Below are 16,032 nucleotides of genomic sequence, written 5' to 3'. Positions count from 1 at the left end.
CTCACCAAACTTTGCAAAAAAAGTATATGGGCCACTCTGAATTATTTAGCAAGGTTTGGAGATGTTTGGTCCAGGGGAGGCAAAGTTATAGGGGGGTCCCAAAACGTCTTTTTTTCCCCATAGACTGAATGGGGGAAAACTTTGCGCACGGCTACAGGCCAAAACGCTGGATGGATTTCAACCAAATTTGCGGCAGTGGCAGGGGCTTGGTTGCAAAAGTGTGCTTTTGTAAATTTTGTGACAATCCATCCAGTAGTTCCCTTAAAAACAATCAAAAAATATATCTCTACAAATTAGTGATATCTATGTCCGCTCCGCGGTCACACTTCCCTATTCGCTCCGTGGAGAAGACTGCAATTGGCTATTCCGTGGCGTGCTGGCCGTGAACATGCGCTTTCACTGATTGCTTGTGGCAAGGCGTGAAGTGCGTCTTAATCTTTCGATACGTCCGCCAGGTTTACTTTGTTTTCTGTTGAACGCGGACATCGCTGCTAATATACCTAAACGAAGACGACACCAATCCACTTGTTACACTTATGGAACACTGTTTCGAACGGTGAGCGTTAATGAGACTTGGTAGTAGAAAGTGAAACATTGAAGTATTCTTGTTAGCACTGTCGTACGGTACAGTGAAACTTGCTACTCATTGTACGAAATTAACTTACTGCATCCATTTTACAATACATAAACAACATTACTCTGGTCAGACTGGCGGGAATCTGAGGCAGCCACCTGCTCCATTTCGTACCCACAGCAGTTCCGCGCGTGTACGGGAGTAGCGGTTCTCATGAATAGCCGCTGATATGTTGTTGCAAAATGAGAATGTATTTGCATTCGCAGTGAAGGCCACTTCATTTTCTGTTTGAAATATGAGCTCAGTACGGCCGCATATTTATCGACAGCCATAAGGGTCAGTTGTTTTTTAACCATGATGTCCAGGGAAAGAGCAGAAAGAATGTAGGGAGTAACAGTTAGAAAAACATATCGTTTGATAAGATTATGCTTCAAAAACGTTTGCACCAACCATGAAATATTAGTTACACTACTGTCTGACTGCAGCTAACGCAATGGAGCCTGTCCACAACTTGTAAGTGTATTTTTCCCGCCTATATACCCAATTGACATTAAATGTTTACTTTGGGGGGGGGGAAATATTTTTTTCCTACTGCATTTCAAGGTTTACGTGGCGTTTAATTTTTTTTCCCCATTATGGACATTGCACGTTGTCGCCGTTTGCAGGGTGCCAGTACATTTTCCCAAATTAAATTATTGTTTAGTAGTAAAAGTATGTGTTACAACTTGGTTTTGTGCAGAGGTTGCGTATTGATATACATTTTATTTACGCTTTTCCCCTGAGATATTTCCTTTCCTATTGTGATTGTCACGGATTACAGCTGCAGAGTGACGCCTTTTTTTAACGATGAAATGCAACTGTTAATTACCGGTTGTCTGTGCGTCATATTGCACATTGTCGCCGTTTATAGGGTGCCAGTACTTTTCCCCCAAATTAAATTATTCTTTACTAATAAAAGTATGTGTTACAACTTTGTTTTGTGCAGAGATTGTGTATTGATATACATTTCATTTACGCTTTTCCCCTCAGATACTTCATTCCCTATTGTGATTGTCACGGATTACAGCTGCCGAGTGACGGCTTTTTTAACCGTCAAATGCAACTGTTCATTACCGGTTGTCTGTGCGTTATAATCGATTGGGATGATCGTGTTGGACCTCTATGTCGGTACGCTGCTGTCGCAACAAGAAGTAACATTCCATCCTTTCTGGTGGTGTAGATGACAGCTGTTGATGTCGTCTTGCACATCAATGAGGGAGGAAAACGACTACTGTGGCGGCAACGCTCACTTTCTGTGTGTGAAAGAAACCAACGTGCCCATTACCATTTTCATTGTCGACGAAAGACAGAAACGTACTATTTGTATGGAAATGTGCATAGGGCAATCATTTCGCACAGTTCATTGTGAAACACAACTACTTTACTAATTGCTTAGGGCGATGATTTCGCTCAGTTTATTGTGAAATAAAACTACTGTACTAATTTTGAAATGTCAGTGTTTTTTTTACAAATGTACTCTCTGCTTTCACAATGTGGCATGCTACGTTGCATGTTGCAATGTGTTCTTTTGTAGGTGCTACATAACGGCACGTACGTCAATATTGACGCATTTGTTTAAGCTGCCAAGGAACGTTATGGAGAAAGGTACTGCATACCCTACTTGCTTTGGCTACGGGAGTGTCAGGCCCATATCATATGCTTTAGTGCCGTCAGACCAATTTCTGTCACCCAGATGCCCTATTAACCAACATTAGATCAGAATACTTACCATCTTCTTAAAAGAGGGAAAATGAGGTAAGGTGCACTGAAAGTGTTTGGTGCACAGAAATGTTTGTAAAATAATACATGGTTACACCCTCCCAATACACATATCTTCACACCTTTCGACCTGTGCCACTTACGAAATTATGTGTCGAACGGTGAGTGGTAATGGTGTTGCTTGCAGTATTTCTAACGTCATTGCGCTTCCCATTACAGAGTTTGTTTCCAATTTTATGTAAACGTAAGTAGACTACTCCTTTGCGTTTTGTAAGCACATTTTTACAGAAAAATATTACTACATTTACAACACATGTAAGTAAAGGTCATTGCCAACACCCGAAAAGGTTTATATTGTGTATGTGATAGTGTTTTGATATTTAACAAGTGTACTCGTGTACATAACAAATCAACGGTACAGCTTCCGCCTCGGAGGGCTAACATCTAAGTATGGTTAGTGGCCACAATGTCGGGGATGTGGCTACTGGCCATTACTGGAAGGGACAAAACATTGCATTGTGGTCGGCATGTCCACCAGGCACTGTCTTTCTGGTAAAGGTGTTGCTTATAACCATACATTTCTCAAGGAACACAACTGTGGTGCTGCCTTTACGGTCACACAGTTTCATTTTCGCTTTCTGTAGCCTGCAATGGAAAGCAAAGAAGGGTTTCTATCCAACACCCATCTTCCCTTTCTATGGTGGCCATCTTGAAAAAGGATTTGTTTTCTTCACCCGGGAACACTGGAGGCGTTCCGGTTGAAGACAAAAAATCCTCTCGCTTGGTAGCACGGGTTACTGCTGTAAAATCTAGATTACTTATGGCATTCATTCCCCACTCTTTGGGGAGGAATGAGGGTTAATGATCCAGATACGTCGGTATGCACTCTTGCTTATATTGTGTTGCACGCTTGCCTTGTGGAGATCTGTGCCGGAAATTTTCCATTTTCAAGTTCGTACAAGAATATACAATTTACTTCTCCACGATCACCCAGTTACACGTCAATGTGAAGTGCGCATGACTTTTCGAACACGTCAATCAATGATATTTGTGATGTCATCTTTGATGTCCTGGGTGTTAGTCTTAGCAATGCACGTAGATGCTGCGAGTTATGGTTGCTGAGCTTACCATAATGGGGGAATGTGCAGTGTTTTTGGTTTCACTGTGAAGTATAACATTCCTTTAACAACGTTTTTTTACTGAATGTATATGTATATATGATACATTACTCACCGTAATCGTATTTCTGATGCTTGTATCTGCTTAGATTCACATGCTGTGCATAGGCCGACATCTAGTGGAAGCTGCAGAGTATTACAGTTTGTTTTTCGAAACTCAAAAATGGGTGTCGACGCAGGGCGTGCCAATAATACTATCCCTAGTGTGACGTCCACTGAACCCATGATCCCTCACGTGTGTAGGACCCTCAGATTGTATTTTCTCTGACATGAGGTAGCATGAGGAGTAGCGTGAGTACAGATTATCCAAGAAGATAGATAGATAAGACTACAAGCATCCATGCGCCTTCTCTCAGAGGGGAGGAAGGGCGGGCGCATGTGGATCTAAGCAGATACAAGCATCAGAAATACGATTACGGTGAGTAATGTATCCCTTCTGAAGCTTGTGGAATCACATGCTGTGCATAGATTAGCGAGCAGTATTAGAAGGAGGAGGTGGAATGTGAGAAGGGTCATGAGCAAACAGGTGTCTTAGAACTGCTTGTCACACTTGAATATCTGCCTTGGAATGAGTGTCAATGCAGTAGTGCTGAGTAAAAGTCTGAACAGAGCTCCAAGTAGCTGCTTTGCAAATGGTGTCAAGGGGTACATTTGCAATGAAAGCCAGAGTGGCCCCTGTGCCTCTTGTAGAGTGGGCTCTTGGCGTAAAGGGCAGAGTTCTTTCAGAAAGGGAGTAACATACCTGGATACAATTGACTATCCACTTCGAGATGGCACCTTTAGAGACGCGATCTCCCTCTCTGCATGTAGCTACGGAGACAAACAGTTGGTCTGTTTTTCTTAGCGGTCTGGTCTTGTCTACATAGTAGAGGACCACTCTTCGCACATCTAGAGTGTGTAGTTTCACATCAGCAGATCTTTTGGGTTCTTGGAAGAAGGCCGGAAGCTCAATGGACTGATTAACGTAGAATTTTGAAATGAACTTCGGTGAGAACCTAGGGTGTGTTCGTAGAACCAGTCTATCCTTATGAACAGTAAAGAAAGGATCCTGCATTGACAGATCCTGAATTTCACTGACCCTTCTTATGGATGTAATGGCTATTAAGAAGGCAGTTTTATAGGTCAGGTGTTTGAGACTGGCTTTATGCATGGGTTCGAATGGTGAGCCTATGAGCTTAGCAAGCACCACATTAAGGTCCCATACTGGTGGTGGGTTAGAAATTGGAGGGTGGAGTCTCTTTACCCCTTCCATGAAGGCTTTAACCACTCGTACATTCCACCACGAAACTTTGCTATGTGAGGTGGTGTAGGCTGACAGCGCTGTCGGGTGTACCTTGAGTGAATTAAATACTAACCCTGCATCCAGCAGGTGGAGCATGTAGGTGACAATATTGGAAGGAGTGCAATGAACCGGGTTTGCTTATTCTGGTACCAGATAACAATCTTTTCCATTTATCGAAGTAACAGTGCCTCGTGTTTGGTTTCCTAGATTCCTGTAGGGTGTCCATGCATCTCTGTGGTAGATTGAGATGTCCAATCTCTATGACTTCAGGAGCCATGCTGCTAAGTTCATTGAGCTGGGTTGAGGATGCACGGTTTGACCTTGGTGCTGGGATAGTAGCTTGTGCCAGCACGGGAGTCTGATGGGTTCGCACACTGCTAGTCTGCGTATGTGTGGGAACCACGGTTGCCTCGCCCACATGGGAGCAACTAGGATGAACGTCATCGATTCCCTGTGCATCTTGTTGACCACCGTCCTCATGAAAGGAGTTGGTGGAAAAGCGTAGGCAAACATCCCTGACCCGTTCATCCAAAGGGTGTTCCCCCTGTGGTCTGGCTGAGGGAACCTGGATGCGGATCCTGGGCATTGCCTGTTTTCGCTTGTGGTCGAATAGGTCTATAGTGGGGAAACCCCACTGTGAGAAGATGTCTTGAACGACTTCTCTGTGTAGACACCATTCGTGCTCTTCTGGGAGGGGATCTCTGCTTAAAGCATCTGCTAATGAATTGAGATCCTCTGGAACATGTTGAGATGACAGGTAAATGTTCCGTCTGAGTGCCCATGTCCAAATTTTCTGGTCAAGCCTGGACAGATTTGGCGAACGAGTCCCTCCCTGTTTGTTTATGTAAAACATTGCTGTCGTACTGTCTGTTAGGATCTGTACTCACAGGTTCAACAGGTGGGGTTCGAACGCTCAAAGCGCTCTGAAGACTGCCAGGAGTTCTAGCAGATTGATATGGTTCTTGGCACCTGAGTGAGTCCAGAGACCCCGAGCTGTGTGGTGGAGGAGGTGTGCTCCCCACCCTGACAGGGATGCGTCTGTTGTGACTACAGCCTGTACTTCCAGATCGTAAAAGGGTTTCCCCTTTGACAGGCTCGCTCTTGTCCACCAGTGAAGACTTTGTACAAGTGTTGGCGAAACGACCACTAGATCGTCCCACTGACCACTTGCCTGAGACCACTGTTTCGCCAACCATTCTTGCATGGGTCGCATGCACAGACGCGCGTGGGGGACCAAGTAAATACATGACGCCATCATGCCTAGCAAACGCATCGCTTTGCGCACCCTTATCTGGCGACTGGGCTGATATAGAGGAATTTGCAGTAGTAGATTCCAAATGTTTTCCTCTGATGGAAAGGCCAACCCCTCTTGAGTGTTTAGAACAGCTCCTAGGAACTGCTTGGAGGTGCTTGGCTCCAGGCTTGATTTTTTCTCGTTGATAGAGAAACCCAATTCGAAGAAGAGATCGATCGTTCTTTGGATGTTTGATCTGCAAATTTCTGGGGACTCCCCCGTGATGAGCCAGTCGTCCAGGTAAGGGTACACTGGGATTGCCTCCCTGCGTAGGTGTGCCGCCGCCACCGCCAGTACCTTGGCGAATACCCTTGGAGCCGAGGCAGCACCTTGAACTGGTAGTGCTGACTGTCCACCTTGAAGCACAAGAATCTTCTGTGCGCTGGGAACATGGAAATATGAAACTAGGCATCTTTCATGTCCAATGTTGCCATGTAATCCCCCCTTTTTAGGAGGGGGATTACCTCTTGGAGAGTAGTCATGTGAAATTTTTGGGGCTTGACATACTTGTTTGCAGGGCGTAAGTCTAGTACTGGACGCATTGTCAAATCTTTCTTTGGCACAAGGAAGTAAGTTGAATAGATACCCTTGTTTACCTGGTTGCCCGGGACGAGTTCTATCGTGTCCTTTGCGAGAAGATTGACGATTTCCTCGAGGAGGATCTTCTGGCGGTCCAGTGAGTGTATCTTTTGACGTGGAAAGTGGCTGCAGGGGCGCTCTAGCAGTTCGATGCAGTAACCTGCGGACACTGTGGGCAGCACCCATCTGTCCAATGTGATCCCTTCCCATGCTTGGGTGAAGTTGGAAATGCGCCCCCCTGCTGGGGATGCATGGGAAGGGACCCTGAGCGGAACTTCACTGCTTTGAGGGAGGCGTACTGCCGCCTCTGGCGGGGCTGCCTCTACCTCTACAACGGGCCCTCTTGTTACCTCTGCCGTAACTTTGGGTAGTCTGATGGTTGCCACCCCATGATATACCCTGTCCCTGTGAATAATTGGAGCCCCTCTGGGAATTTTGTCCGCGTGAGTGGCAAAAATTACTATTCCCTCTTTGATTAGTGGGCTTATTAGTCAACTGTCCTAGGGACTTTAGAGTGTCATACTCGTCTTTGGCAGTTTTTAGTGCGTCCTCTACCGCTTTGCCAAACAAGACATTCAGTTCCACCGGCATGTCAATAAGGGTTGCCTGGGTCTCGGGTTTAAACCCTGACATTCGTAGCCAAGCGGGCCTCTTAATGACAGCACTTTCTGCAATGAGCCGTCCTGCATTATCTGCGGCGTCAAAGGTTGTCTTCAGAATGCAACCGGACACGGCTCTACCCTCCGACGCGATTTGGGCCAGCTGACCCTTTAGTGGTTCTGGTGCGGAGTGAATGAGAGCAGCTACCTGCTCCCACTGGTGGCAATTATAGCTTTCCAGCAAAGTGGTGGTGTTGGCGATCCTTGCCTGGTAAGCGGAAGTGGAGGCTACTTTTCTTCCTAAACCGTAGATTCTTTTGCTCTCCTTGTCTGGGGGAGCCTCCGATGATGACAGAGGTGTCCCCGCTCTCTTTCTGGTGTTAGTGATTACCAAGGAGTCGGGCTCGAGTTGACCTCTTATGTAAAGAGGGTCTGACTGGGCGGCCCTGAACATCTTCTCAATTCTGGTGTTCACAGCCTTAGTGAGATCAGGATTGAGAAGGGAAGGATCAGTTCTACGTTGGATTGATTTAAGAATAGGAATGGCTTGAGCAATGTGTCTTTTGTCCCCCACTAGCACCTCTGCAAAGTCCCTCTCTTCCTGCGCCCCCTGCGTATTTATGTGGAAGTGCTCTGAAGCTTTAGCCAAGACCTGATTTTGAAGGGGCTGGTTATCTATAGGTGAGTCAGAAACCTGTGGTTCCTTGTTAACCGGGGAGTCCATATTGTAGACGCCCGCCTCGTCGTCTTCCTCCTCCTCCTCATCCTGGCCCTCGTCATCTCCATAATACTCGACCCCAGCTTGGTCGTCCAGCACCATAACGTCTGGGTTATCCCCATACTGTTGGTAAGGCTGAATATGGCAAGGGTCTGAAAACAGTCCCTGAGGTGGAGTATCAAGCCGAGATCTCTTATTAGGAGGCTGGAGGTCCTTGGATCCTGAAGGAGTAGCATTGTCAGGGTTATAGCTAAGAAAATGCTGTGGATTTTTTCATAAAAATTAGCTAAGGAAGACATTCTCCTCATCACCCTGTCTATGTCCAAGGTGCTCCATTCTCTGGAGCTGGGGATGACAACCTCCTGATGAGGTTCCTCTTCTAATCCCATATCGTAAGAAGAGGGAGGGGTCAGGCTAGGTGAAGACACAGGGACAGGGGTCTTAGATGTGTCCATATCTGACGACTTGTGTTTGTCCTTGTGTACCTGGGGTGCAGAAGTTGCAAGTGTAGACCTTTTCTGCTATTTCTCCCCTTTCCCGTGAGTGGAAGAGTGTTTCCCTGATGGTTTGGCCTTTTTGGAATCTTTGGACGCCTGGTGTCGAGATTCGGGGGCACTTTCTCTCTCTTTAGAGTGCACACGTCGGGACTCGGAGGCAGACGCCGAACGTGCTGCCGGGGCCGACTTTGTGTGTGCGGCTTGGGGATGGAGGACGAACTTGTCTCCTGACGAACGAACCGCCGTTACTTTAGGGAGCGAGGCACTCTTGGCAACTGTGGACGGCTGCCGTGTGTCGTGCGGCGAACTCGATCTGGAACGCCCAGAGGACACCGATTCAGTGGACCACTCTCTACGTGCCTCTTTCTTCCGCGAACTCGACACGAGTGTCGAGTCACGTTGGACTTAGTGTGTTTAGATGTAGAAGAAAGTGTAGCGCTCGTGTCTGCGGGTGTGATCCCCACAACGGCCCTGACGGACAATCCTCCGAGGTCAAGGATTAGCGCTTGGGTGTCTTTCGACACCCCTGTGCCCTCGCCATCCGAATGGGCAGCATCGCTGCCATCACTGAAGGCACCCACCACTTCCATGGCCTCGAGCTGCCTTGCGTGGTGGGCCCAACGTTTAGTGGAGCGGTCCTTGAGTGTTTTAGCTTTAAAAAGCTTACACGCTCTGCAGTTAGCTTCGGGATAGTCCCTCGGCAAGCAGAGATTACAGGTGGCGTGTTTGTCAACCCAAGGGTACTTGCGGTTGCACTTGGGGCAAATTTTAAATGGAGTACTCTCCATATGTCACCTTATGGCAGCGCGCTAGTGTGTGTAGGAAAATAAAGAGTGTAGAGTATATTTCCACCCCCACTCTCCCTACTTGGAGGGCCGAGGCAGAGGCCTTCCAAGGCCCGGACCGAGGCTGGAGGCCTTCCAAGGCCCAAAGTCCGTTGTGCAGCTCTCGACGGTTTTTTGTTCCTCGGACCGCGTCGATCTTCGATGTCTCGACGTGGGAGTGGAATACCGGGGAATTCCGCGCAATGCTTCCGACAAGTATGGCAGAAAAAACAATCTGAGGGTCCTACACACGTGAGGGAGCATGGGTACACTGGATGTCACACTAGGGATAGTATTACTGGCACGCCCTGTGTCGACGCCCATTTTCGAGTTTCAAAAAACAAACTGTAATACTCTGCAGCTTCCACTAGATGTTGGCCTATGCAGAGCATGTGATCTAAGCAGATTGCACAAGCCTCAGAAATATATATATATATATATATACACACACATAGGAGCCACAAAATAACACTGTTGTAGTTGGCAAGTTATAAATCAAAGAAATAATTGTGTACAGGCACGTTATAAATGGCATATATCATATGTTACTGGGCTGTACACCCCCGCCCCCGTCTGCCATTGGCATGGTCTACACATACAAATCAGTGGTTGTCCTAAAAGGTGGAGTGGTTGAGGCTCTAAAAGACCGAACTTGGACAACCTTGCTGTGCAGCCAGGTCGAAATGGGTCTAACTTGAATGCATAACATGATGTCAACTGACTCAAGTTGCGGGTCCCACCCCTGTGGTTATCCACCATCTATATATGAGCCATTAGAATGTTACTGTTTTTACCCTCACATTGGGTAGGGAACCAGAGCTACAGAACTACATGACCTGATACTATTAAGGGTTTTCAGACTCTTCATCCTTGCAGTTGGTTTGCTCTGCAGCAACGTTCAAGTGAACACCAAAGTGACTATTACAAAATCTGTGACTCAAGATGACAAATACATCGACATGTATATATCAATGCAACAAAGTAACTCAGGGTGGCAGTGGAACGTCGAAAGGAGAAGAGGGAAAACGTGCTGACAACAAATAAAAAAAGGCAGAAATGGTGAACCAATATTCAGCATTCACCTGGAATATGCTTGATTTGAAACCCCAAATACGATGCAGAAGAGTGACATCGGGAAAGGGCATACTTGTCTATTCACTAAAGAAAGTTCTGCCCGAGCTTGCGCACCTTATGGTGGAATAGCATGACAGCCTGGGATACATTTTAAGGTATTAAAATAACTAACAGAGATTATGGCAGCACCACGAAAGACCATGTTAATCACTTGGGAGATGATCTAGACAGAGGATATGTTCTGCAAGACTGAACATGGCAGCAACACACCGGAGAAAAGTGTCAACTGATATAAAACGGATGTTAAGGAAAAAAGCGACATGTACCTTGAGAACTATGACAGAAGCATGGTTTAACAAAGGGAAGTCCTGGGTGAGTAGAGAAATAGCTAACCGCTATGGATGCGATCTAGTCAGACTTCAGTAAGAATAATATTCTGCAACGGAGAACAGTGATTCAATTCAAATAAACAGAATCGATTGGAAGAAAATTAGATAACCAATGGGGTGCAGCAAGAATCAATTTTTGTCAGAGTAAACTTCAGTTTATGAGACATTTGTTAATGTTAATGTTAAAGGGTATTTGTACGGCGCACTATCACCACTGGAGTGGTCTCCTGGTGCTTTCAGTAGACTAATGTACCTTTTATCAGTCAGACAACTCAACATTGGATGAAATTAAGAAGTCAGATCTACAAATGATGTTTTTAAAATGGGTGAAACAGAATACAAATACACTGTATGACTGTAACACTAACTGCGCTGTGCATGCTACTGATGCCCAATTTTGCCTTTAAGAAGCACTGCACAGGTCAAGACATTCAGTAACACCATTACTTCAAAAAAGAAAAAGGGTGGCATGCATCATCATAAACGGTAATCAACTCAGCTGTTTTTCAACTTTACTGTATACACATATTGAAGGTGGGGTCTGAGAGTACAACGCTATGATGCTGTGTTCATGGGTTTTTACAGAAAACAGCAGATATATTTTGGGAAATGTGCAAACCACACAAGCGGAGCACTGTTTTCTTCTATGAAGATTCAGCTCTAGTGACTCTAGTATTTTTAGGCAAAAATTAAGGGGTGTGTGCATCCCTCCCCACCCCAAATAAACATCCAATACAGATACAAATTGTGTGGCACTTTTCGATGCCCTACACAACTGGTTGCTTAGCTCCTCTTTTCTTGAACCTCTGCCTCCCACCAGTTAATCCCCAATAACTTTAAACTTGGTTTGCCCTTTTTAGGTGATGGCCAACGCTTGCATCCACTCATGACATTGGAGAACAAGGCCTTTGGAACGACCATGCATCTTATCTATGTGCAAATCTCACAAAGGGTGCATACACAGGCATGCATGTTTCAAAAAGCTCACTGCAGAAGTAATTGCCCTCTTCAAGGATGCAGGGGATACTGACCCTTTTTTTATATTCAGATTTGTAAAGCACACATCAGCCCTGGGGCATCGTGGCGCTTGTTACATACATAACTTAGTTACAAATAGCATGATCATGCATAGTTACAAAACTAAGTGAAATTGTACATATTTACAGAGATCGAGATGGTTAGCAGGTAGTTACATTTTACTGTGTGAGGAGTGAAAGCTTGAGTTTTCTCCTAAAAGCAGGGAGTGAGTTCTCTGCTCTGTCGTCTGTTGGTAGTGCGTTCCATGTTTTGGCAGCAATATAAGGGAAACTTAAGCCGCCAGCTTTAGCGACCATGCCACTTCCACCTCTTAGCTGTAAGGAGTGCTTAACAGAAACAGTTCTAAGAGTCTCTGCAGAGGTTTCTGTGGGCAAATAAACTGAAGAAAAAATATAATTAAAAAAAAAAAATCACACGATGAGGAAAGTGTCTGGCAAAATGTTGGGCAACCTAGTACTGATATCAGGGGCTAATTACTAGCACTGGTAAATTTGCTGCTGTGAGTGAAGTTGTCTGAACTGAGAACAATGATGGGCGAGGTAGTACAAGCAGATGTGGGGGACCATCATGGGATTATTTTGAGGATTTTAGGATTAGTATTACCGATTTTATTTTTAAGTGAAATCAGAATCTAGAAATACAAATGCTCTTGGGATGACTCGTCTACCAATTTTTTAACCTAACCGATTTTTCTAAAAGTGTATGTATTTGACCCAAAGAAAATAGTACTACAAATGCTATATAAATGAGCAACTACACTAATTTTAACTGGGCACTACGCATCCACACCAATACACCTTTTTTCATAAAACGTTGCTATTTTGTTCAACAGAGTTTCGTCTACGAACTTTCATTTTTATCGCCCAAAGCTTTAAATAACCTACTTTCTCGAGTGTAGTGCTTTCTTTTTGGTACTGCTGTGATTCACTGGAACTGCTGTAATTTCATTTGCATCTTAAAGCCCTTAACAGAGATTGGCGTCTCAATGTCTTGCTTTCAGTTTTTTTCCAATACAATAATGAAATCACCTCTTGTGTTTATGAAAGATACAACTTTCTCCTAGTTTTACCTTTCCCGGCAGCATTAGCCTGCAGAGTGCAGACGTTCACAAATCACCCAGTAATGGAAAAATACAGTTGTCTCAAAAGCAAAAGATAAGACCCATTTTCATGCACAACATAACATGTTTATAACACGCACAACAGCAACGTTTCTTGACAGTGCCCTAAATTCATAAACACAGCTAATGAACTGTGAGGTCATGGCAGCAGGACTATATTATGAGAAATAGTTCATTCAAGTTACTAAATTTTAGGACCGGGAATCCCTCGATAAAAATGAGGTGAAACATTTTGACTTTTTTAACTTGCGTATTCATGTTTTTACAACACATGAATTCTAAGATGATGTCTGGCTAATACACCAATGTCCTATGATATACTCAATAATTGAGCGCTGGATTTGGACCTTCTTCGTCGCTGCTGCTCCAGGCATCCTCAAACGCCGAGTTAAGATGCGCCTTTGGCCCAGACTTTTCAGAATCTTCGTCCGGTATTGGCTCTCGCAGTGCTGGTACCCAAGCAAGAACATTGCAGTCTTTGCTGCCACTGTAAAGTTCCTGATAGTTGGACTGAAACACACAGCAGTCCACATTACTGTAATGTCCCCGGAGCATAGTAACAAGTTCTCCCGAGTAAAGGGTGTACACAGCGATGGTGCTATCGTAAGGGACAAACACAAACTCTGGGCTGCAGCCCGAGGAGACCGCAAATTTAAGTCCTTTCTTACTTTCATTGCAGACCTTCCCATAGTTCACAAGTGTGTTTTCCCCGGAAGCACTGTTCCAGAGTCGCATGCGGTTGTCAGTGCCAGTGGTGAGGAGGTGAAGTCCATCGCTAGTAAAGCACAATCCGTTAACTCTTCCGTTGTGAGCGGTATTGGCTGCTTCCGATGATGCTTTTGACTTTTCGCCATTGTGTTGATCAAGAGTTATAAGGCACCCTGATGCTTTCCTTACATCCCAGAGCTTTACTCTGCTGTCTGCGCTCGCACTTGCCAAAACATATTCATAACGTGGCGACCAAGACACGGAAAGCACTTCGCTTCGGTGACCCTGCAGAATGTGAGAACAGGACCCGGACTTAAGGTCACATAGCTTGACTTTGGGGTTGTTACTGCCAACGGCGATCAAGCAGTGCTTTGTAGCTACAGGAGACATGTGATGGCAATAGACTGTGCCATCGAAACGAAATACATCTGCAGGCTGTAAAGTGTTCGTGTCCCATATTTTCAAAGTTTTATCAAAGGAGCTTGACGTGAACATACCCGTGTCGTGGGGATACCACTGGACGGTTTCCACACTGAATTTGTGCACATCAGGGTGACTCTTACCAACACTGCAAACGGACTTACAAGTGTAATAAGGCTTTCTACTGAAATTAGCCAGGTCGTACAGTACAATGACACCATCTGATCCCCCGGATAACATATACCTTTGCTCCACAGGTTCAATATCCAGGGTATTAACACCACTTCCATGGATTCGCTGCACATCTCGGTCTTTGTTTAGCTCCAAGCTCAGCACTCGCCTAGTTGTCTCTGCTCTCCTCAGGCGGAGAGGGTCATCTATGCCACAGCCTCGAGCACAGATGGAGCTCAACATCCTTGAACAATGAGGTCTCGGCAAATAAACAAGCAAAAATGTTTAGCAAAAATATGTTCAGTTTAAATTAAACAAAGCTAACTTTATAAAACAAGACACAATTTCCTGCAAAAAAAACCGTCATAGGAGGTGGATTCAAAATGTACATGGAGGTTGGAAAGATCCGGCAACTTTGCCTGCAATAAATCCCCCCCAAAAGAACTGTGGTAATAGAACCAATCAAATCTTCTTTTCACCCACACACTTCGGCCTACAAAAACTGTCCATAGTACACTTGCAATGCCTTGCTCGAACATAACGTTGCATGCAAGTATCAGTGCTTCATAGAAATGCGGCCGCTGTGGGCGTAGTCTTCCATGTTTCATAGCCTCATCCGTGAATGAAGTTTCTTTAAGGAATCCTCCAAAAAAGGTCCTGTGGGAAACTGCTTTGGTGAATGTTTCTTCAAATGCAGTGCGGCTCTTCTATTTCACATCGTGCACGACCTAGGCGGGAAAACAAAATGCTCCAATGAAAAAGGAGTGTCTAGACAACACAGGCATAAATTACTTGTAGAAGACAAACATACATCATGTGCACCGTAGTGAAATAAAAATGGATACAGGATTAAGAGCATACATGTAAAGCTATAAAAAAGTATTAGTCTGAATTAGCAATTATGGCCTGTTCACTTTATTCATCTTCAAGTGCATGGGGGCGGGGAAATACGCAGAGAAGTAAAAATCTATTCTGTTTGCCACAAAAATGTTTGCTAAAGCCAAACAAATGCAAAAACCGAAAAAACACTAGACCTCCCCTCCTCACTCCATCTGTGTGACATCCCAGGGGCAATTTCTTTCATTCCCAGGGATCGTGGATGGGAGTTAATTATTCCATTGATTTGCAATAGCAACCTGGATGGCCCTGCAGCGCAGAACTGCAGAACTAGATCAGATAACTTTTGAGGGTTCCTTGCTATTTACCTTTATGGGGCAAACCGAGTAAGCTGTGCTCATCCTCGCCCCCCTCCCACAGAACATCCCAAAACAGTCGCACTAAACCGGGTACTTTAGTTACATGAACCATTTAGGCCACAGATGCTAATCAACTAATTGCAAGATGAGAAATGAAATTGGTGCACTTCTTGTTAACATCTTAAAAAGCAGGTTTTAAAACAAGAACATATTTTGCCCAGTGATATGAAAACGTATTGCTAATTAACATATGGCAGTCTGCATGCAACAAAGAATAACGTTTCGTAACGTGTTACATTCTTGTTACATCGGAGAATATCATGACCAAGAAAAAACACATTTGCGCTTGGAGGCAGAGAAGAATTTCTAGAGACCACTTTCTTCCAGGCAGAACGATCCGCACATACTGCAAGGATACAAGCCGGACAACCAAGTCACTTAGAAAAAAAATGTCTTCGTGCCGATAGTCAAAAAAACCAAATGAGCACTTTCGGAAGAGCTTCTCATCTTTGCCATGTGTTACTAAATAATCACATACTTGCGACCACGTGTATGTGAATAACGGGTCACAAAGAAAGAACAAACCTGGTGCAAAATGAGGGGTGATGAGCGG

General features: G+C 44.9%; 1 protein-coding gene across 2 annotated transcripts in view; it reads right to left on the bottom strand.

Moving 5' to 3' along the window:
* Positions 1-12,968: 12,968 nt before the first annotated feature.
* ERCC8 (ERCC excision repair 8, CSA ubiquitin ligase complex subunit) overlaps positions 12,969-16,032 on the bottom strand; it is a 179,892-nt gene continuing 176,828 nt past the window's right edge. For both annotated transcript variants that reach the window (XM_069631281.1, XM_069631282.1), the window contains exon 2: positions 12,969-14,951. In XM_069631281.1, the coding sequence (XP_069487382.1) occupies positions 13,246-14,466 (1,221 nt within the window). In that variant the 5' untranslated portion in view covers positions 14,467-14,951 and the 3' untranslated portion in view covers positions 12,969-13,245. The remainder of the gene's footprint in view (positions 14,952-16,032) is intronic.

The sequence above is a fragment of the Ambystoma mexicanum genome, chromosome 6q (assembly GCF_040938575.1).
Source record: "Ambystoma mexicanum isolate Mex_15411 chromosome 6q, UKY_AmexF1_1, whole genome shotgun sequence".
NCBI classification, from domain to species: Eukaryota; Metazoa; Chordata; class Amphibia; order Caudata; family Ambystomatidae; genus Ambystoma; species Ambystoma mexicanum.
Note: the sequence above shows the minus strand (reverse complement) of the source record. Positions and strands in the feature narration are given on the sequence as shown.